General features: G+C 34.3%; 2 protein-coding genes across 11 annotated transcripts in view; one reads left to right on the top strand and one right to left on the bottom strand.

Annotated features, from left to right (window-relative positions):
• The window catches only part of LOC131516824 (olfactory receptor 4F21-like), an 82,908-nt gene that overhangs the window by 46,341 nt on the left and 12,928 nt on the right, over window positions 1-23,639 (bottom strand). For 5 of the 10 annotated variants that reach the window (XM_058738326.1, XM_058738332.1, XM_058738325.1 and 2 more), the window contains one exon: window positions 10,126-10,189. The exons of 3 other annotated variants lie outside the window; for them this stretch is intronic. The gene's annotated coding sequence lies outside the window, so the exon portion shown is untranslated. Of the gene's footprint in view, window positions 1-6,433; window positions 6,467-10,125; window positions 10,190-23,639 lie in introns of all 10 variants that reach the window. 2 more of the 10 variants (XM_058738328.1, XM_058738331.1) reach the window with 1 other exon arrangement.
• Window positions 21,600-22,538, top strand: LOC131516822 (olfactory receptor 4F6-like). Its single transcript, XM_058738323.1, has one exon. It carries the CDS (start codon window positions 21,600-21,602, stop codon window positions 22,536-22,538), a length of 939 nt encoding a protein of 312 aa, XP_058594306.1.

The raw sequence follows: 23,639 nt of genomic DNA on the forward strand, positions 1-23,639 counted from the left end.
TTAGTTAATTTTTTTATTTGACTATAGTTGACACATAATATTACATTAGTTCCATATGTACAACATAGTGATTCACTTTCTCTTTATATCATGCTATGATATAAAGCACACAAGTGTAGCCACCATCTGTCACCATACAACATTGTAGTATATACCATTGACTATATTCCCTAAGATGTGCCTTTATTCCCATTACATTCATTCAATAAATGGAAGCCTATATCTCCTATTCCCCTTCCCCCATTTTGCCTGCCTTCTCCCAGCAACTATCAGTTTGTTCTCTGTATTTATAGGTTCATTCTGCTTTCTGTTTATTTACTTGTTTTGTTTTTTTAGATTTCATGTTATAAGTGAAGTCATATGGTATTTATCTTTCTCAGACTTATTTCACTTAACAAAATACCTTCCAGGTCAAACAAAATCAGTCATCACAAATGGCAAGATCTCATTCTTTCTTTGGGTGAGTAATATTCCATTATTAGATAGATAGATAGATACAGATATAGATATAGATATATACCACATCATCTTTATCCATTTGTCTATTGATGGACATTTAGGTTGCTCCATATCTGGGCTATTGTAAATAATGCTGTGGTAAACATGGGAGTGCAGGGGCGCCTGGGTGGCTCAGTCGGTTAAGTGTTTGACTTCAGCTCAGGTCACGATCTCGCGGTCTGTGAGTTCAAGCCCTGCGTCGGGCTCTGGGCTGATGGCTCAGAGCCTAGAGTCTGCTTCCGATTCTGTGTCTCCCTCTCTCTCTACCCCTCCCCTGCTCATGCTCTGTCTCTCAAGTAAATAAAAGTAAAAAAAAAAAAACCAAACATGGGAGTGCATATATCTTTTTGAAAAGGTGTTTTCATTTCTTTGGGTAAATACCCACTAGTGGAAAAATGGAATCATATGGTGTTTCTATTTTTAATTTTTTGAGGAACCTCCTTAGTGGTTGTACCAATTTACAGTCCTACCAATAGTGTTTAGGGGTTCCTTTTTCTCTTCATCATTGCCAACACGTGTTATTTCTTGTCTTTTTATTGTAGCTATTCTGACAGCTATGAGGTAATATCTCATTGAGGTTTTGATTTGCATTTCCCTGATGATTAATGATGTTGAGTATCTTTTCATGTGTCTGTTGTCCATCTTATGTCTCCTGTGGAGTAATGTCTATTCAGGTCTTCTGCCCATATTTTAAATGGGGTATTTGTTTGTTTGTTTTTTGGTGTTAAGTTGTATGAGTTCTTCATATATTTTTATATTAATCCTTTACTGGATATATTATTTGCAAATATATTCTCCTATTCAGTAAGTTGTCTTTTGTTTTGTTGATGGTTTCCTACACGGTGCAAAAGCTTTTTATTTTGGTATAGTCCCAATAGTGTATTTTTGCTTTTGTTTCTTTGCCTGTGGAGACATATCTAGAAAAATGTGGCTATGGATAGTGTCAGGAATTATTGTCTGTGTTCCCTTCCAGGATTTTTATGGCTTCAGATCTCACATTTAGGTCTTTAATCCATGCAGAATTTATTTTTGTACAGGGTGTAATAAAGTGATCCCAGTTTTATTTTTTTGCATGTAGGTGTCTAGTTTTCCCAGCACCATTTGTTGAAGAAACTCTCCATTTTTCTTTAATCCATATTAAAAGTAGCTCTTGTGATTGGTGTATTGCAGGAGGTGAGGCTTAACGCATAATTTGTGTTGCTCCAGAGATACCACACGTTTGGTTCTTCCTCCCCCGACAGAAGTCCCTAGGTATCTCTTCCCTTCAGGGCATCCTGATGCATAGCCCCATTTCATATGCCATCAATCCCTTTTTCTTCCCCTGGGTGCCACTCCCGAGCACACATGACCCACATTGTATAAGTGCACATGGTTTGCAACATAAGCATCTTCAAAATTCATTTTCTGAGAGGGAATGTTAGGGTCACGAGCCAGCTGGGTCCCCTGCAGTGCGCATCCTTATCCACATGTGAACCTCTTTCGGGACTGTGACCTGGGAGGAGTCTGCTCTTCTGTGTCACCAAGCACTTGGAGCATGTACGTGCCAGTGTAGATGAGCAACTGTCTGGTCACCTGGGTGGTGTGGCACAGGACCTGCAGCCGGCTCCTCAGCAGGGCCTTGACTCCTATACACCAGATGTTGTAGGACACCGAATATATCTCATACATGGTGGTCTTGATGTTGCATATTTTTACCTCCTTTGTCATAGACTGATTGGCCATACAAGTGTGGGTTTGTTCTAGACTTTCTGTTCTGTTCCAGTGATCTATGTATCTGTTTTTGTATTGTGGCTTTTTAAGGTTTATTTATTTATTTTTAGAGAGAGAGACAGAAAGAGAGAGAGTGTGTGCACAAGTTGGGGAGGGGCAGAGAGAGAGGGAGAGAGAATCCTAAGCAGGCTCCACACTGTCAGCACAGAGCCCAACACAGGGCTCGATCCCACCAATAGTGAGATCATGACCTGAGACCTTGGTGATTAAATCAAGAGTTGGCCTCTTAACTGAACCACCCAGGTGCTCTGGTACCATACTGTTTTGATTATTACAGCTATGCAATGTATCTTGAAATCTGGGATTATGATACCTCCAGGTATCTTGTCTTCTTCAGGATTGCTTTGGCTATTATTTATTTGTTTATTGTATTATTTATTCTAGTTTTGTGAATAATTGCTGCTGATATTTTGATAGAGATTGCCTTGAATCTGTAGATTGCTTTGGGTGATATGAACATTTTAACAATATTAATTTTTCCAATACCTGAGCATGGAATAAATTTCCATTTTTCCATTTGTTTGTGTCATCTTCAGTGTCTTTCATCAATGTTTTATGGTTTGGGGGATAGAGGTCTTTCACCTCACTTAAGTTTATTCCTAGGTATTTTATTTTTCTGGTGCAACTGTAAATGGTGTTATTTTAAAAATTTCTGTTTTTCTCTTTCTGCTACATCATTAGTATACAGAAACACTACCATATTTTGGCTGTTAATTTTGTACCCTGCCACTTTACTGAATTCATTTATTATTTCTTGTAGGTTTTTTTTTTTTTTTTTTTTTTTTTGGTGGAGTCCTTAGGATTTTCTATGTATAGTGTGATGTCTTCTGCATATAGTGACAGTTTAACTTCTTCTTTACCCATATGGATGCTTCTGATTTCTTTTTCTTGTTTGATTATTGTGGCATAGCATATTCAGTGCTATGTCAGATGAAAGTGGTGAGAGTGGACATCCTTGTCTTGTTCCTGATCTTAGAGGAAAAGCTCTCTGTTTTTCACCATTGAGTATGATGTTAGCTATGGTTTTTCATATATAGCCTTTATTATGTGGAAGTATGTTTTCCCTAACCCCATCTGGTTGAGAGTTTTTATCATGAATGGACATTGAATTTTATCAAATGCTTCCCCCCCCCCCATCTAATGATAAGGCAATTTGATTTTTATCTTTTTTGTTTGTTGATGTCATTTATGACATTGATTGATGTGTGAATATTGAACCACCATTGCAGCCCAGAATAAATCCCACTGGATCATGGTGAATTATCTTTTTAATGCATTGCTATATACCATTTGCATTTTGTTGGGGATTTTTGCATCTGTGTTTATCAGGGCTACTGGCCTATAGTTTTCTTTTTTGTGTGGTATCTTTTTCTGGTTTTGGTCTCAGGGTAATTCTGGCCTCAATTGTGTCACAGACTCTGGATCTAGATCTTTCTTGTCCAGCAAGAAAGTGGGATGCAGGATTAAAATGCGAGATATGTCCAGGAAAAGACAAGAGCCCCGAGTAAGGGTCCTTGCTCCATATTTATTAGGATCAGAAGGCTTACAAGCATGATGGATGTGCACAAAAAGACAATGAATCTGTGAACATTAACTCATGGGTGTGAGGGAAAGGGGGTTTTGAAGATATACAGTGTTAGGGGTTTAGGTCAATATAAAACAAAATCCTGGCTCAGGGCAGATGGATGTTAACTGCAGACAAGAGGCTCTGTGTCTGTTTATCTTAGCCAGCCTAGGGGATAAGACAAATAAAGCATGCTGCCTCAGGGTTAACAAGGCACCTTTCTTTTGCTAATTAGTTCCTCTCTGGGCAGCTTCACCCCCACAATGGTCTATAGCCCTATTTACCTGTTTACCTAATTTGGTCCTTCCTTCCTGTGAAAGCAACTTTCTGCTGTTGTACTAAATTGGGAGGCTTTTTCACCTTCCTATGGCTTTGTAATTCTTCATGCCTTGTTAACCCATTGGTGCAAGCCCAGGGAATTCCTAAACTTATTCCCAACTTCTGATTTTATATATGTGTGTGTGTGTGTGTATGTGTGTATACACACACATACACACACACACACACACGTATGTATGTATATATATGCCACAAGAAATAAAAGTGTTTTAAAATCAGGTTTATTTCAAAGCACCATAAAGAGCAAGAGAAACTACAATCTTGGGACAAAGCAATTATCAGACGCTGAGTCAGATATGACATATTTTGGAATTATTGTATAAAGAATTTAAAATAACTATAATTAATACATAAAGTGTTCTAATTGGAAAAGTAGACTATATGCAAAAACAGATTGGTAAGGTAAACAGAGAGATAGAAACTATATGAATCAAAAGAAAATGTTGGAAATCAAAAACACGGTAAGACAAATGAAGGATGCCTTTCATAGGCTCATCACTAGATTGGACATAACAAGGATGGAATCTTTGAGCTTGAAGATACATCAGTAGAAACTTCCCAAATTCAAATACTTGGAAGGAAAACAATGACAAAAATAATCATATATATTATTCAAGAATGGGGTACAATAATAAAAGGACATATGTATAATTGGAATAACAGAGGAAAAGAAAGAGGAAAAGGAGAAGAAATATTTGAAATAATAATGGCTTGAGAATTTTCCAAAAATAATGACAAACATGAAAAAAAAAGAAACAAGAAAAAAGTCTACACTTAGGCATATTATATTCAAACTGTAGAAAACAAAAGAGAAGATCTTGAAGGAATCCAAGGAGGGTAAACATTATTTATAGAGGAACAAGAATAAGAATTACATCAGACTTCTTGTCATAACCATGTTATGGTTGAAAGAGTGAAGTGAAATATTTACCATGTTAAAAAAATTAATCCAGATTTCTATGTTCAGCAAAATTATCCTCCAAAAGTGTAGGAGAAAAAAAAATGTTCTCAGAGAGAAATAACTCATTTTTCAAATAGACATAACATTCCTTAGTATGTATGCACCTAAAAACAGAGCATGAAAATACATGAGGCAAAACTTGAGATAAGTCCAATGAGAAATAGACAGATCCACGATTATAGTTGGAAACTTCAAGTCTCTCTTTTCAGTAATTGATACATCCAGAAGGCAGAAATTCAGTAAGCACATGGTTGCTCTCAAAGGAACCATCAATCAGCTTGATCTAATTATATTTATAGATCACTTCATCCAACAATAACAGAATATACATTCTTTTCCAGTTCACATGGAATGTTCAGCAAGATAGATCACTTTCTGGGTCATAAAACACCCCTTAAAAAATTTGAAAGAGTAGAAATCAGACAAAGTATGTTCTCAAATCACATTGGAATGAAACTAAAAATCAATAACAAAGATAGCTGGAACATTCTAATATATTTGGAGATTAAGCCATACAATTCTAAATAGCACATGGATCAAAGAAGAAGTCTTAAAAGATATTAAAAATGTTTTTTTTTAATTTTTTAAAATCTATCTTTATTTTTGAGGGAGAGACAACAGAATGCAAGCAGGGAAGGAACAGAGAGAAAGGGAGACACAGAATCCGAAGCAGGCTCCAGGCTCTGAGCTGTCAGCAGAGAGCCTAAGGCAGGGCTCAAACTCACAAAACAGTGAGGTCATGACCTGAGCCAAAGTTGGATACTTAACCGACTGAGCCACTCAGGAGCCCCTAAAAATGTTTTTAACCACATGGAAATTAAACTACAATTTATCAAAATGTGTGGGACACAGTGAAAAAAGTACTTAGAGGGGAATTTATAGCATTGAATTCATATATTAGAAAAGATGAAAGATCTAAACTCAGTACTTTAAGCTTACATGTTAGGAAACTGAAAAAAAAGAGAACAAGTTAAGCCTAAAGCGAATGAAAAAAAGACATAAATATTTGAGCAGAAATCAATAAAATTTGAAACAAAATAGAAAAAACCAACAACATTAAAAAGGTAGTTTTTTGAGCAAATCAATGAAAGTAATAAACTTCTAGCCTGGCAACCAAAAGAAAGAGAGAGAAGACACAAATACCAATATTAGAAATAAAAGAAGAGTCATTACTAATGATTCCATGAATACTAAAAGAATAATAAGGAGATATTTTTTAACAACCTTAAGCCCACAAATTTGATACCTTAGATGAAATACATCAGTTAATTCCTTGAAAGACACAAACTACCAAAACTTACCCAATAGAGAAATAGATAATATGATAGGCTTATCTGTAATAAAAAAATGAGTCAATAATTAATAACCTTCAAAAAATGCAACTTGCCCAATTCATTTCACTGGTGAATTTGCCAAACATTTATAGAATAAATGATACTAATTCTCTACCATTTCTTCCAAAAATAAAAAGCAAAGGGAATGCTTTCTAGCATTATTCTTTGTTTTAAGAAAAAAGTTTATTTATTTATATTGAGAGAGTGAGAGAGAGAGGATGAGTGGGAGAGGGACAGAGAGAGAGGGAGAGAGAATTCCAAGCAGGCTTGGCACTGACAGTGCATAGCCCAATGCGGGGCTCAAACTCACGAACGGTGAGATCATGACCTGAGATGAGATGAAGAGTCTGAGACTTAACTGACTGAGCCATCCAAGTGCCCCTTCTAGTATTATTCTTATAGCCAAATCAGATGTTGACATTATGAGAAAGAAAAACTGGAGACCAGTATCTTTCATGAACACATGAAAAATCCCTAACAAAATATTAGCAAATCTAAATCAACAATATTTGAAAAGATTATACCCAAGACCGATGGGGAGTTATTCTAGTTACATTTGAAAAGCAATTAAATTATAACAGGCTAAAGAACAAAAATTGCATCATCATATGAGGTGATACATTAAAATATTTGGTGCATTTTGTGTTTGATAAAATCCAACACCCATTCATGGTGAAAACTTTCAGCAAACTAACAATAGAGGAGAATTTTCTCAATTTGGTGAAAAAACAATTATGAAAACCAACAACTAAAATAACTAACATCTCACTTGAGAGGGAGAATCTGGTTGTTTACCCCCCCTAGTACTGCAACAATATTTCATTTCTCCTATTCAACATTATACTGGAAGCCCTCACTAGTGCAATAAGACTAGAAAAATATTGGGTATGTAGACTCAGAACAAAGAAATAAGACTGTGTTTGTTCACAGATAACATAATTTTCTACGTAGAAAATACCAAACAAATGAGAAGAAATCCTCCTGGAACTAATAAGCAATTATAGCAATGTCATAAAACAAAATTCATATTCCAAAGTAAATTGTTTTCCTATATACGACCCTACACAATTGGAATCTAAAATTAAACAATACCATTTATATTACCACGAAAAATGAAACATTTAGGTAAAATCCTATGAAATATATATGTGATATATATGCAGAAAGTTATAAAACTCTGTTAAGATACCAAAGACCCAGGGTGTCTGGGTGCCTCAGTCAGTTAAGCGTCCAACTTCATCTCAGGTCATGATCTCATGGTCTGTGAGTTCAAGCCCCATGTGGGGCTCTATGCTGGCAGCTCAGAGCCTGGAGCCTGCATTGGATTCTATGTCTCCAGCTCTCTCTGCCCCTCCCCCACTCATGCTCTGTCTCCGTCTCTCAAAAATGAATAAATGTTAAAAAAAAAAAAAGTAAAAAAAAGATATCAAAGAATATCTGAATAGTGGAGAATATTGTTAAGATGTGGATTATTCCTAACTTGATCTAGAGAGTTAATGCAATCCCAACCCAAACCTCAGCAAGCTGTTTTGTGAACTTTGACAAATTGATTCTAAACTTTATATGGAAAGAAAAAAATTTGGATACCCAACACAATACTGAAAAAGAGCAAAGTAGGAGATAGCTACTACTTGAATTCAAGGACTGCTATAAAGTTACAGTAACCAAGATAATGTGGCATTAGTGTAAAAACTGACATGTATGGCAATGGAAGAGAGTAGACAGTCTATAAATAGACCCATGAAAACAGAGTCAACTGGTCTTTGACAAAGGAGCGAAGGCAATTCAGTGGAGAAATGATAGTCTTTTCAATGGTTTTGAGATAATATGACATTCATATGCACAAAAGGAATGAAAACATAGTCCTTTTGTCTTTCACTAAAATAACTAAAAATGGATCATACAATTAAATATAAATTGCAAAACTCCAAAACATCTAGAAGTTAAAGAGGACAAAATCTAAGTGATCTAGGATTTGGAGAGGAGTTTTTTGACACAATTCCAAAAAACATGATACATGGAAGAAAAAATTGATAAGTAGAACTTTCTAAAATTTAAAAACTTATGTTCTGTGAAAGACCATGTTAAGAGAATTGAAAGACAAACCAAGGATTGGGAGAAAATAGTTGGAAAACACATATTTGATAAAGAAATATATCCAAAATATACAAAGAATTCTTAAAGCTCAACCCTCAGAAAATAAAGAAGTCAATTACAAAATGGGCAAAAATTCTAAACAGACCAAACCCCACCATAAAAGATATACAGATGGCAAAAGAAACAGAGAAACACACACACACACACACACACACACACACACACACACACACATACACATGAAAATACACAACATCATTTGTCATTGAGGAATTTCAACTTTTGACAACAAATGAGATACAACTGTATACCTATTAAGTTGGCTTAAAAAACTGACAACATTAAATGGTAGCAAGGATGCAGAGCAAGAGGAACTCTCTTTAACAAAACTGTAAGAAATGTAAAGTGTACATCGTGGTGATTTGATATACATATACATTGTAAAAGCATTATCCTCATCATTATAAAAACATTAACACATCCATCACCTTACATATTTATTTAATTTTGTTGTGAGAACACTTAAGTTCTACTCCTTTAGCAACTTTCAATTATACAATACATTGTTAGCAACCTGTAGTAACATTGTTTTACATTAGATCTTCATACCTTATTCATCTTATAGCTGAAAGTTTGTACTTTTGCCAACATCTCCCTATTTCCTCCTCCCCTCCCCTCCCCATCCCCTTGCAACCACTTTGTACTCCCTGTTTCTATGCTTTTTTCTTTTATTTCACATATTGGTGATACCATGTAGTATTTGTCTTTCTTTTATGCCTCAATAAAACTGAAAATTTTTTTTCAAAACTCCCATTCACTGCTGGTGGAAATAGGAAATGGGACATACATTTTGGTAGTTTCTTACAAAGCTGATGATAATATTACCATAAGATAAAGTGATAGTATTCCTAGGTATTTACCAGATTGGTTAAAAACTTAGGTTCCCATAAAAACTGCATGTGTATAGGAACTTTATTCATAATTACCAAAAACTGTAGAAAACCAAGATGTCCTTTAATAGGTGAATGGATTAAAAAAACTGTGGTATATCATACAATGGATTATTTAGCAATAAATAAAATAAGGTATCATGTCATGAATGTATATTCAGGAAACTGAAGTGTATATTACTAAGTGAAAGCAGCAAATCTGAGAAGACTGCATACTTATTCCATCTATATGACATTATGGAAAATGCAAAACTACGGAGACAGTGAAAAGATGTGTGGTTATCAAGGGTTCAGGGGTTCAGTGGGGTGGATGAATAGGTGAGGTACAGGAGATTTCAGTGCAGTGATACTATTTTATATGATAGTATAATTTTGGATATGTGGTTTTATGCATACTGTGTCATCAATGAGAACCTAAAAGGAATGATGCCCTGGCAACAACGAGCATGTGTAGTGCCCAGATGTTTGTTTCTAATATCATCTCCAGTAAAAGGAACCAGATATCCTTGGAGAAGTGGCTGATTATAGAAATAGGGCAGAAATACACAAGACAAGCTGGTACATTCTGTAATGCCAGAAAATAAGGAAATGTTCAAATATATACACACTCACCCATTTTGATGGAGGATATCAGGGTATATCAGAAGCCAAATGAAAGAGCTCCCACTGGGCTAAACTGAAAAAATTTGTACAACAAAATAAAATAATATTTAATCCAAATAAGTATCTTAATCCAAATTATAAAATAAATATCCACGAGCCCATATTGATATAAATGATTGAATAAATTAATAAGTAGGGTAGAAATTTTCCATACAGAAGAATTACAAGTAAATTATGTAGACATTCTAACCTAAACCTGGAGGAACATAACCCCTCATTTCTTAAATACGGGTTCAGCACGATGACTTCTTTCCAAAGTGTACAGTATGGAAAGCAGGGAAAAGTAACTTTACAATGAAGAAAACTGACAAACACTATTTCAGCCTGATAATCAAGGCCATGAGAAATGAATATAACCTTGATAGGAGGTGATGAAAATGGCACTTTATTTGTGGTGTTCCTCCCCTAAACCCATGACTCTGGTCTAATCATGAAAAAAAAATCAAATACATTCCAATAGAAGGGTATCCTACAACATTTATGGCCAGTGCTCCTTAAAACTGTCAAGGTCATTAAATACAAAGAAAGTCTAGGTAACTATTACAGCCAAGAACAGCCTGAGGAAGTATGACATCAAGAAAAAATAAATAAATATTGTGTATCAAAGTACAATATCAAGAAAGTGAAAAGATAGTTTGTTAGAATTGGAGAAAATATTTGCAAGTCATATATCTGATAAGGGTCTTCTATTCACATTATTTAAGGAACTCTTATAACTCAACAGTAAAAATAAAAACCAACTCAATAAAAATGGGCAAAAGACCTGAACAGACATTTCTCCAGTGAAGATATACAAATGGCCAACAAACACATGAAAAGATACTCTACATTGTTAGTCATTAGGGAATTATAAGTCAAAACCACAATGAAATACCGCCTTTTGCCCATTAAGTTGTCTATAAGCAAGAAAAAAAACAAAAAAAACAAAATGAGTGTTGGCTAGGATGTGGAGAAATTAGAACTTTTGTGGATCATTAGTATGAATATAAAAAGGGGCACCCACTGTGGAAAACAGTATTGCATTTCCTTAAAAAGTTAAACAGGGAATTACCATATAATCCATTAATTCTACACCATATAACCCATTAACTCTACTCCTAGGTATTTATACAAAATATTTGAAAACAGGGAAAAAAAATCTTGTGCATGTATATTTTTAGTAGAACTTTTCACAATAGCCAAAGGTGGAAACAATGCAGATGTTTATCATCTGATGAATGGCGAAACAAATGTGGTTTATCCACACAAAGGGATATTGCTCAATCATAAAAAGAAATGTACTGATATACACTTCAATATATATAAACTCGAAAATTCTAAATGAAAGAAGCCAGACATTAAAGGTCACATATTGTTTTGATTTTATTTATATGAAATATTCAGAATAGGTAAGTGCTTGGAGACAGAAAGCAGATTAGTGTTTGTCAGGAGCTGGAAGAGAGGAATGGCCAGTGACTGCTCAATGGATATGGAGTTTTCCTTGGGGTGATGGAAATATTTTGGAACTAGATAGAAGTTATGGTTGCAAAGAATTGTGCCATTGGATTCTACCCTTCAAATGATCTTGTGTTGTGTGAATTTTCCCTCAATAAAATTAAATACCTGAGAAAGATAAATGAGGACATATTATTTTCTATTATGAATTAAGATTTTAGTTGTCCACTTTGTTTTGGCATATTGTTTTTCAGTCATAGTTGGATTAGGTTTACCTTTCCCTCTACTAGATATTTAGGTGAAAATTCAGTTTTGATCTAAAAAAGTATCTTAAAATTCACACACTAAGTTTTTGCTCATTTTAAACTCTCCAGGTCAGATATTATATAGAATTTAGTTTAAAAATTTTTATATAATGAGAATAATTATTAACAATTTAATAACAATCAAGTTTATTAGAACAATATGTTCAAATGGAGCTCTTATAGTGTTACATGATACAAGAATGTGTGATATTTTTTCTTGTGTCATAAAAAAAGACATTGCTTTTCTAAGCAGTTAGAGACATTCAGTATGTCTGCATTCAGTTAATGAAGAAAAAGATCACTGCACTGAATCCCAAGGAACATGAATTCTAACTATTTTCTGCTATTAACTGGATATAACTGACAACCTGTTTCTTCATCTGATAGGGAGGAATATTGCATTTCCATCTCACCATTTTGTTTGAAAGAATAAATGAGATAATATGTGTAAAAACACTCAGAAAATTTAAAAGACAAATCTGTAAATTCTTATTTTTATATAAAAGGATGCAGTAGAGTGTAGGATTAAATCCATGTACTTTGAAATAAAAAAATAACGGTTTTTGAATATAGATCTGACTCTAGCATAGTGACCTTTGCCAACATGTTTAGTCTTTTTCTGGTATATAATATTAGTATCTCTAAAATGGGGATGTTAACTGTATAAATGAGGTAAAAAGCAAGTACAGTGTTTCCAAGGATAGTCCATGGATATGCTTTCAAAAATATCCTAAATAATTCTTAATGAGTTTGTTAATAACTATTCCTTTTTCACCGGTATTTGATCTAAATGATAATTAGTTTATAAATAGACATTAAAATTTTAGAAGATGCTAACTTTCCTTAAAGATATTTTGCTGTCATAGTTTATTATATGTAGTTTCCTTTGCTTTCCATTTACTTATTTAACCAAACTTCTAATACTCTTTCCTTCTCTTAATGTCATGCCATGAGAATTAAGTAAAACTCCCATGATGAATGGCTTGGGGACTCAGGTCATGGAACCATTAAGTGGTCCCCAAAAGGTGTTGTTAGATTATTGTTAGAGCAGGAGCAGCTGTGAGAAGCACTACCCATATAGCATCAAAGAGGGAAACATTTTTTTAAAAGATCCAGTAACAGTGAAAATATTACTTTCTGGGTTAAAAAAAAATTTTTTTTGGCCAGGTAAGTGGAGATATTATGTCAATAGCCTGCTAAAATTATTGGCTATTCTTTTTATCCTAACAGTGTATACATTTATGGCACAACATTATAAAATCCCTCTTTCCTTTTTTTTCAAATCTCCATTTCTGGGGACACCTGGGTGGCTCAGTCAGTTGAGCGACCAACTTCGGCTCAGGTCATGATCTCATGGTTTGTGGATTCGAGTCCCGTGTTGGGTTCTGTGCTGACAGCTCAGAGCCTGGAGCCTGCTTCAGATTCTGTGTCTCCCTCTCTGCCCCTCCCTTGCTTGTGCTGTCTCTCTCCCAAAAATAAATAAATAAAATTTAAAAAAATAATAAAAAAAATAAATCTCCATTTCTGTTTTCCAATTCGACAAGCACTTTTTGGACACCCAGTCGTGCTGGTGTCTCCAAGGGAAGTGAGAATTTTCATTTCAGGCTGTATGCATTGCTCCATATGCCTAGATTATGTCTTGATTTACAGGGAAATTTCTGAGTCTTGATTGTATTACATTTGGATAGAGACTAGAAAAGATCTTAGCAACCGGTTTTAATGTGAGTAACCTTATACCTGCCATATATTTGTGGCAATTTCTAGAGTGGCAATTGTTTTGTATTTTACTGGAATCAGTTTTCAATAGGAATAAAGTATAAAATCAAAGTCTTTATCACAAAACCATTACCATCAACTACCCATGCATTTATATACATATGCATGCCCACATCCATCCAACCACTCATCTTTTTCCCCAAACTCACAACACTTACATGGGCCAGCATTTATGACTAAGCACAGTCCCTCCTCTCAAGAAGCTCATAGACCTAGCAGGGGAGATGGAGAGACTATTTAAGTGTAAACTATATTATCATGAAAAATTTATTATGCAAGGTTTGCAAGTATGATGTGAAAGCATAGAAGGGGAATATCTAATCCAGACTGGAGGAGAGTGAGACATCATTGACTAGTTGTGGAATAGATGGAATGAATTTTTATAAGAAATAATCAGCTAAATGAAAAAAGTCAGGGTGCCTTAAGTGCAGAACAAAAGTATGGGCAAAGCTGATCATTCATGAAGGAGCAAGGTAGTTCATGACATTTGTGAGGTGCAAGAAAGATGGGCTATAGACAGCTCCCAAGAGTTTTATATGCCAAAATGCTGTGATGTTGAGAGAGCAGGAAAAATCACTGCGTAATTTTAAGCAGTAAGTAGGCAACAGAAGAAACAGGAAATATTCTCTTGGTATGTATGTTAACTGCCTCTCTTAAAACCTTTATGGTAATCCTTGCTTCTATTCCTCTGTCTTCCTTTTCTTTCATTGCTCCTGTCCTTTCTCGCTCCTCCCTTCTCCTGCCTTTTCCTACCCTCTCCTTTCTTACTAGTATCCATCAACTAAACGATAGCAATAGACTGCTCACAAGTCACTTTATCATGGCAATGAATCTCTGAGAACATTTTTAAAGTGACGGTTGTGATACTTTTATGACTATACAGTTGTTCACACATTTGTAAAACTTTATTTCAATTTTTAAATGCTTATTTGAATATTGATATCACTATAATCTGAATTTGAAAGGGCGTACATCTTGAACCCCTTATTTTGTATTTAAAAATCATACTTTTTAAGTCAAAAACAATATAAGTCGTTTTAGATCATTTAAACAGAAAAGAAATACAGACTTGAAGAAGTGAAAGCCACATGTAATCTTACTTTTCAGGACTTACTATTTATAATATTTTGTATTAATTCTTGGAGAATTTTTTTATTCAAACACAAAGTTTCATATTAATTTTATGCACTTTCTTTTCACTTAAAATTTAAATCTTTCCAGATTTGTATGTGTAGAATTATTTAGTTGATTTTAAGAACTTCAGGGTATTCCATTATATAAATATACTAAAATGTGATTAATACCTTTTCTATTGATTGACATGGGCCAACAACATTCTATTATTTGTATACATGTGTGTATCTGTTTGTAAATACATATATATTATATGAACATATATGCTGCATGTACATAATATTTGCTCTTATGCTGGTACTTCTAGGAATAGATTTGTACATTTTAAATTCTAACAAATATTAATTTATAATCCCTTCATCAATGTATAAGAGCACTTTTTTTTGAAACCTTGATAATACTGAGAATTCTCTTTCTCTGTTGATCTGTAAAACACAAAACAATGAAGATTGATGATGATCACTGATGATGATGAGACTAAATATCAATAAATATGTTTATTGGTCAGTTGTATGTGTTGTTGCTGTTCCTGGTGTTAGTTACCTGTGCATGCCTTCCCACTTTTTAAAGTTAGACCTTCTCCTTGTAGAGTTAATATATTGATTTTTCTATCAAATAATACCACTCTGATTGATGAGAATATTTTTCCTATCTATTGAAATGTGTCAAATTAAGACCACTTGTTTAATAAAGGATTTTTTAACATTTGGAAGATAAAGAAAAGAGAAAAACAGGGAAAAACACCTAATTTTCCTGCGACTAAGAAAAAAAAATAATCTTTTATTTTTACTGACTTTTCTGTTGGTCGTTAAAATATTTTTATTTATTTTATAGAGTTGTGAACATACTAAATGTGTGTCTTTTTGTATTCCAGATTACCCATATTTTAAAATATCCACACATTGTGTGTTCAAAATCTTTAGATAGAGTTGATTATAGGTCCTTTGAGATGTCATATCCACTACTATTCAGTTCTGTAATTACCTCATTATTCTTTGCTTAATCTATGTATTTTATCTCAGTTATTGGCTATAAAATTCTACATCCATTGCCCTTGTGGTGGGTCCTCTTAGTAGGACCTCTGTAGTGTTTCCTTTTGGCTACAGTAACCCTCAGGATTCCTATTACTGCCTGGCCTGACTCTTCTCAAGTCTATTCTTGGCTATAGTGGGACCATGATGCTCCCACCTTCTTATGTTGCTTTCCTGCTGAGGAAGCACAGACTTGTGACATGCAGGAGCCTGGGTATGATGTGGGGTAGTAAAAGGGAAGAATGATGACATAAGAAAGAATGGTTGTTAGTAGTGTGGGGCTGGGGGGAAAACTGGTGGTGGCAGTGCATTGGGGGAACCACGTTATTTAATTCAGGCATGAAATAAGCATCCATAATTTAGTTTGGTTGCTTAATGGCAGTTTAGAAAATTATGTAAGAAACAAATTAGTTAATATATTAGATTGAAATTTATGACATTAAAATTTAATCATCTTTGGACCTACAGAAAGAACAATTCCATATGCTTCAAACTAATAAATACACAGAAATCCAGAGAGTAACAATTTATTGATAAACGTAGAAGATAAGAATTTCTATTTTTTTTTCCTGGACATATAAGTTTAAAAATGGGTTTCCTACTCATTTGTTTCTCTCTCAGATCTACGGTTAGGGTTAGGGTATGTGCCTAATATCCTGCTGTTCAGAGACCTCTCCCAAGGTTATGGATTAGGGGTTAGGATTTCCTATTCATCTTATTTGATAACCATTTCTTTTTATTCAATGAAAATTATTCATATATTTTCATGTTACTGACTTTTATTTCATTATACATATTTGAATGGCTCCTCAGGTGGAATTACCATTAATAATTTAATTCTCTATTGTAGACATTTAGGTTATTTCTAATATTTTTTAATAAGTAAGGTTCTAATATATATGTAGCCCTATAGCTTATTTTTTAACTAATCTATTGTAGCATTAAGCAAATTTTCTTCAAGTGAGATTCTTGGTCATAAATGAAGGATAATTGAAACTTTTTGGTGTGTATTATTATTGTCATGTCAAAGAATTCTGGTTTAGTTTTTATTGAAGTATAGTTCACATACAATGTTATACTTGCTTCAGGTGTAGAGTATAGTAATTCACCAATTCTATACATTTCACAGCACTCACCATGATAAGTGTAGTTACTGTCTGTCACTGAACAATATTATTACAGTATTATTGCCTATATTCTCTAGTGACCTACTTATTTTATAATAGGAAGAGTACCTCTTTGTTTTAAAATTTTTAAATGTTTATTTAGTTTTGAGAGGGAGAGACAGAGCATGAGCAGGGGAGGGCCAGAGAGAGAGGGAGACACAGGATGTGAAGCAGGTTCCAGGCTCCAAGCTGTCAGCACAGAGCCCAACATATGGCTTGAACCCATGAGCTGTGAGATCATGACCTAAGCTGAAGTTGGACACTTAACTGAATGAGCCACCCAGGTACCCCAGGAAGAGTATCTCTTAATACCCTTCACCTACTTTGCCCATTCTGACACCCCCATCAGTTTCTTCTCTATATTTATAAGTGTGTTCCTGTATTTTTTATTATTGTTTGCCTTGCTTTTTGGATTTCATATATAAGTGAAATAATTTGGTATTCACTTAACATTCACTTAACATTCTCTAGGTCTACCAAAGTTATCACAAAAGGAAAGATCTCATTCCCTATTTTGTCTGGGTAATATTCCATTGTGTGTATGTGTGTGTGTGTGTGTGTGTGTGTGTGTGTGTGTGTGTAATATATATTAACCTATATATATATATTAGTATTAGGTTGCTTCCATATCTTGTAAATAATGCTGCAATAAACTTAGGAATGCAGATATCTTTTTGAATAGATGGTTTTGTTTTCTTTGGGTAAATTGCAGTACTGGAATTGTTGGATTATCTAGTATTTCTGTTTTTAATCTTTTGAGGAAACCCCATACTGTTTTCCACAGTGGGTATGCCAATTTACACCCTCACCAATAATACATAGGGAGGGTTCTTTTTTCTCCACATCCTTGCCCAAACTTGTTATTTCTTGTTGTTTTGATTCTAGCTATTCCAACAGGTGTGAGTTGATATCTCATAATTTTGATTTGCACTTCCTGATGATTAGTGAGTGAGCATCTTTTTACTTGTCTTTTGGCCATTTGTAGGTCTTTTTTTGAAAAATATCTATTTGGGTACTTTGGTGATTTTTAAAAATTATTTGTTTTTTTGGTATGAGTTTTATAAGTTCTTTGATATTTTTTGATATTAACTGCTTGTCAGATATATTATTTACAGATATCTTCTCCCATTCATTAGATTGCCTTTTTTGTTTTGTTGATGGTTTCCTTCATTGTGCCAAAGCCTTTTAGATTGATGTAGTCCCAAGAGTTCATTTTTGCTCTTATTTCCCTTGCCTGAGGAGACATATCCATATGCATGTTGCTAAGGCCAATGTCCAAGAGATTACTGCCTATCTTTTATTTTAGGAATTTTATAGTTTCAGGTCTCACATTTAGGTCTTTAATGCATTTTAGGTTTATTTTTATGTATAGTGTAAGAAAATGGTCCAGTTTCATTCTTTTGTATGTAGATGTCCAGTTTTCCCAATACCACTTATCAAAAAGATTGCCTTTTCCTTATTACCTCCTTTGTCAGAGATAAATTGATCATATAATTATGGGGTTATTTCTGGGCTCTTTATTATGTTCCATTGACCTAACATGTCTATTTTTGTTCCAGTTCCATAATATTTGATTATAAATGATAGCTTTGTAGGATATCTTGAAATCAAGGCTTGTGATAATTCCAACTTTGTCCTTTTCTCTAGATTGTTTTGGCTATTTGGAGTCTTTTGTGTTCCATACAAAGATTAGGTTTATTGGTTTTAGATCTGTGAAAAATGCTATTTGTATTTTGATAGCCATTGCCTGAAATCTGTAGGTTTCTTTGGGTAGTATGGACATTTTAGTGATATTCTTCCAGTGCATGAGCATGGTATATCTTTCCATTTCTGCATGTTGTTTTCAATATCTTTCTTCAATGTCTTATAGTTTTCAGAGCACACTTCTTTTATCTTCTTTGTTAAATTTATTCTTATATATTTTTTCTTTTGGGTGCAATTGTAACTGGTGTTTGTGTGTTAATTTCTCTTTTTTACTTCATTATTAGTGTATACAAATGCAACAGATTTCTGTATATTAATTTTGTTTCCTGTTACCTTACTGAATTGATTTACCAGTTCTAGTAGGTTTTTTTTTTTTTTTGAGTCTTGAGGATTGCCAATGTAAAGTATTATGTTATCTGCAAATAGTGACAGTTTTACTTCCTTCTTATCAATTTGGATGTCTTTAATTTTGTTGTTATTGTTATTGTTGTCTGATTGCTGTGGCCATGATTTCCAGTGCTATGTTGAATAAAGGTAGCACTAAGGGACATCCTTGTCTTGGTCCTGTTGCTAGAGGAAAAGCTCTCAGTTTTTTTTTTTTTTTTTTTTATCATGGAATATGATGTTAGCTGTGTGTTTGTCATATGTGGCTTCTATTCTGTTGAGGTATATTCTATCTAAACCCACATTGTTGAGAGTTTTTATCAGGAACAGATGTTCAATTTTGTCAAATGCTTTTTCTGTATGTTTTTATATGATTATATAGTTTTAATTCATTTTGTTAATATGATGTTGATTTACTTGTGAATAGGGAACCATCCTTGCTTCTGTGGCATAAATCCCACTTGATTGTGGTGAATAATCCCTTTAATATATTGTTGAACTCAGTTTGCTAATATTTTATTGAGTATTTTTGCATGTCTATTCATAAGGAATATTGGCCTATAGTTTTTCTTTTTAGTAGTGTCTTTGGTTTTGATATTGGGGTAATGCTGGCCTAATAGAATGTATTTGGAAACTTTCCTTCCTCTTGTATTTTTTGAAATAGTTTGAAAGAAATTGGGAATAAATCTTCAATTGTTTGATAGAATTCACCTGTAAATCCTCTGGTCCTGATCGTTTGTTTGTTGAGAGTCCCCCCCCAACTCAGTTTCATTACTAGTAATTGGTCTATTCAGATTTTCTATTTCTTCCTGATTCCATTTTGAAAGGTTGTATGTTTCTAGGAATTTATCCATTTCTTCTAGCTTGTCTAATTTGTTGGCCTTTTTGTATCTATTTTGAATGTACCTTCTGGAGAATTGTATTAGTTTGTACTACCATTATCAGTGTATGAGTGTGTGATTCCTCACAGCCTCATCCATGACAATCATCATTTTTTTTAAACTTAGACGATTTGTTAGAACTAAATAGCACTCTAGTGTAATCTTATTTACATTTATCTGATTACTGAGTGTTTTATTTTTCATGATTATGATTAATAGGCATTTTGCTTTTGTCAATAGTCTTCATATGTTCTACTCATTTTAAAATTGACATATTACATTTTGAAATGTATTTGGAAGAGGTAATTTCATATTACAAATATTAATCATCTGGGAGTGCCTGTGTAGCTCAGTCAGTTGAGTGTCTGAGTCTTGATTTCAGCTCAGGTCATGATCCCAGGCTAGCGAGACTGGGTCCTGTGTTGGGCTCTGTACTGAGTGTGGAGCCTCCTTAAGATTCTCTGTGTCTCCCTCTACCCCTTACCCTGCTCGCATGCACATACTCTCTCTCTAAAAAAACAAACAAACAAATCTATTTTCCACAGTGTTTTTACTTTTATTTTTATAGCACTTTTATCTTCATGTAAAAATACCTATGTGTATATCTATATATACTGTCCTTCTATATCTGTGTATATTGACATATAATGTGATTTTGATTTCAATGTCTTGGTTACTGTCAACTATTTCCTCCTTGTTTTGTTAATGAAGGGTGTTAAGAATGAATTTTCCATCTTAATGTTTGTTTTTAGTATTTATATATTTCTTTTGTTTTTTTTCTTAACATTTAAGTATTCATTAAAAATTTCCTTATGTTTATGTTAAAAGGCAAAGATCTCCATTTATCCGAGTTCCATCTGCTGTTCCAATCTTGTTAGTTGAATACTTCACCCTGTCCACACTGATATGATTCTTCAGTAGTCTCACTAAGTTTACTTTAGGCCTTTCATTCAATTCCTTACATTGAAGCCTTGTGACTGTTTGACAGCAGAAATATATCAAGCTACTCCTTAAAATCCCTAATAATTCTCTATTGCTCATAGGATATAAAGCAAAGTTCAATTTATGGTTACAAACTTTCATCCTATCTGGCCTGTTACTCCAGCCTGATCTCAATTGTTTATCCCTTTGCCCTGGTAACCTTCCTGTTTCATGATCTTTGCACTTGGCATTTCCATAGTGTGGGCTCTACTTTTCAGTAGTAACTCCCTGTTAAGCAGAATCTGATCAATCACCACTTGGATGAGCCACATTGTTCTTATGGTACTCTGTTCTTTAAAGGAAAAGAGGGTTCTATCTGTCTCTAAAGCTATTTAATGTCTAGATCCACCATTAGCCTGTAAGCCTCCTAAAGTCAGGGTCAGTGTTTTACCTCAAAACTGGACATATGGTAGCTTTCAATAGGAATATTAGTTATACTATATGTGTATATTAGCTGAACAGATAAATTAACATGATATTTTAAAAACACCTGTTGGCTGTTACTAAAGATTTCTTCTTAAAACCAGATTTAATGAAAGCTTAAATCTGTTTTAAAATAATAATTTTTGGTAAATTCCTTATTTATTGTTTTGTTTTTGCTCTTTTAGGTATCACCAGGTAAAGCCAATGTTTGAAACAAATTACTCTGAAGTGTCTCAATTTGTGTTGCTGGGACTTTCTACCTATAGACCAGTGCAGCATTTTCTCCTTGCTTTCTCTACCGTGTTTTATGTAACAATTGTTCTGGGAAAACTTTTGGTTGTGTTTACAGTGACTTTTGACCCATACTTACATTCCCCCATGTACTTCCTTTTAGCCAATCTCTCATTTATTGATTTGTGCCTTACTACCTTAACAGTTCCTAAGATGATTCATAACCTATGCACTGGGCACAAAACCATATCCTTTCAGGGCTGTGTCATCCAAATATTTGCCCTTCATGTCCTGGGTGGATCTGAGATGGTCCTGCTCATCACCATGGCCTTGGACAGATATGTGGCCATATGCAAGCCCCTCCACTACCTGACTATCATGAGCCCACAGATGTGCATTTTGCTTCTGTCCGGTGCTTGGGTTATTGGCCTCATTCATGCAGTGGTCCAGGTAGCTTTTGTTGTCCATTTGCCTTTTTGTGGTCCTAATGAGATAGATAGCTTTTACTGTGACCTTCCTTGGTTTATCAAACTTGCCTGCACAGACACCTACAGAATGGAATTCATGGTTACTGCCAACAGTGGGTTCATTTCCATGGGCACCTTCTTCTTATTGCTCATCTCCTATATCTTCATCCTGGTCACTGTATGGAAACGTTCCTTAGGTGGTTTGTCTAAAGCCTTTTCTACTCTGTCAGCTCACATCACTGTGGTGGTTTTGTTCTTTGGACCGTGCATCTTTATTTATGTGTGGCCATTTCCCACAGTGCCAGTGGATAAGTTTCTTGCCATTTTGGACTTTATGATCACACCCATTCTGAATCCCATTATCTACACATTGAGGAACAAGGACATGAAGATGGCAATGAAAAGACTGAGTAGTCAATTCCTGAGTTTGAGAATGATCTCCTAAATAGCTCATGGGAAAACAAGTGGTGCCTTCTGCAAGCAATACTGTATGGATAAGTGTTGAAGGGTTATATACTATCTTAAGACAATTTATTTTTCAGTAGAACAAAAATGTCAGATAGTTTATTCCATGTTAATGGTCAGTGGTGTGATTATATGCATATTTATTTATCTAAGACCATTTTGCCTATTTTAAAATGTTAAAATACTGAAAACCTGCATTTTGTGTGGCTCATGAATTTGAAGTCACCGTGCTGTATTTACAGAGCAATGGTGTAAACAAAGTTTTCTGTGTTACTGGATTGGAATATATTCTCATGTAGACAGAATGATTGATTCTTACAACTTTTTTTTTTTTTTTTTTTGGGTGAACAAAGCATTTAAGTTGGTTTAGGTGTGCTGCTACTTTTTTCTTTTCTTTGTTACTTATGTTAACAGATATACTCCATTACATGAATATAATTTTTGTCATAGATTATATAATGTCTGATATTCACATAAGCAGAAAACAACAAAGTGGGCAAAAAACAACAACAACAACAAACAGTCAAACAGCTCTTAGTATTTGCGATCATATTAAGATCTGGTTTCCAAGTGGGCAAAGTTATAACTTCTTCCTCTCAACTCTGCTTTTAACTATTCCCTTTAAATGTGTACTGGTGTTAGAAAGATGTGAATTAAGAAATAACATACATTAAAGAGAATAGAACTAGGATGGGGTTTAGAAAACGTTAAAGACAAGGAACTCCTATGTAGTATTGCTACATATCTTTATGTAGCCTGGATACAATGCATACTGAATACCACTCCATGCTCAAGCATTAAGTCTGTGCTGTTTAGACTTACAGGCCTGACAGTTCACCACCCCACGAAGCAAAACGATGTGTTTTGAAAATGCTTACGTGTTGAAATTTTATTGTTTCATTTTGTTTTTAAAGTTTATTTATTTTGAAAGAGAGAGAAGGAGGAGCAGAGAGGGAGGGAGAGACAGAATCCCAAGCAGGCTCCGCATTGTTAGCACAGAGCCTGATCCTGCAGATAATGAGATCCTGACCTGAGTGGAAATCAAGAGTGGGATGCTTAATTGACTGAGCCACCCAGGCAC

This window comes from Neofelis nebulosa, chromosome 7 (assembly GCF_028018385.1).
Source record: "Neofelis nebulosa isolate mNeoNeb1 chromosome 7, mNeoNeb1.pri, whole genome shotgun sequence".
In the NCBI taxonomy this organism is placed as follows: Eukaryota; Metazoa; Chordata; class Mammalia; order Carnivora; family Felidae; genus Neofelis; species Neofelis nebulosa.

Excerpts from the sequence above, each read along its gene's own strand:
- LOC131516822 (XM_058738323.1), top strand. The coding sequence starts at position 21,600 with ATGTTTGAAACAAATTACTCTGAAGTGTCTCAATTTGTGTTGCTGGGA.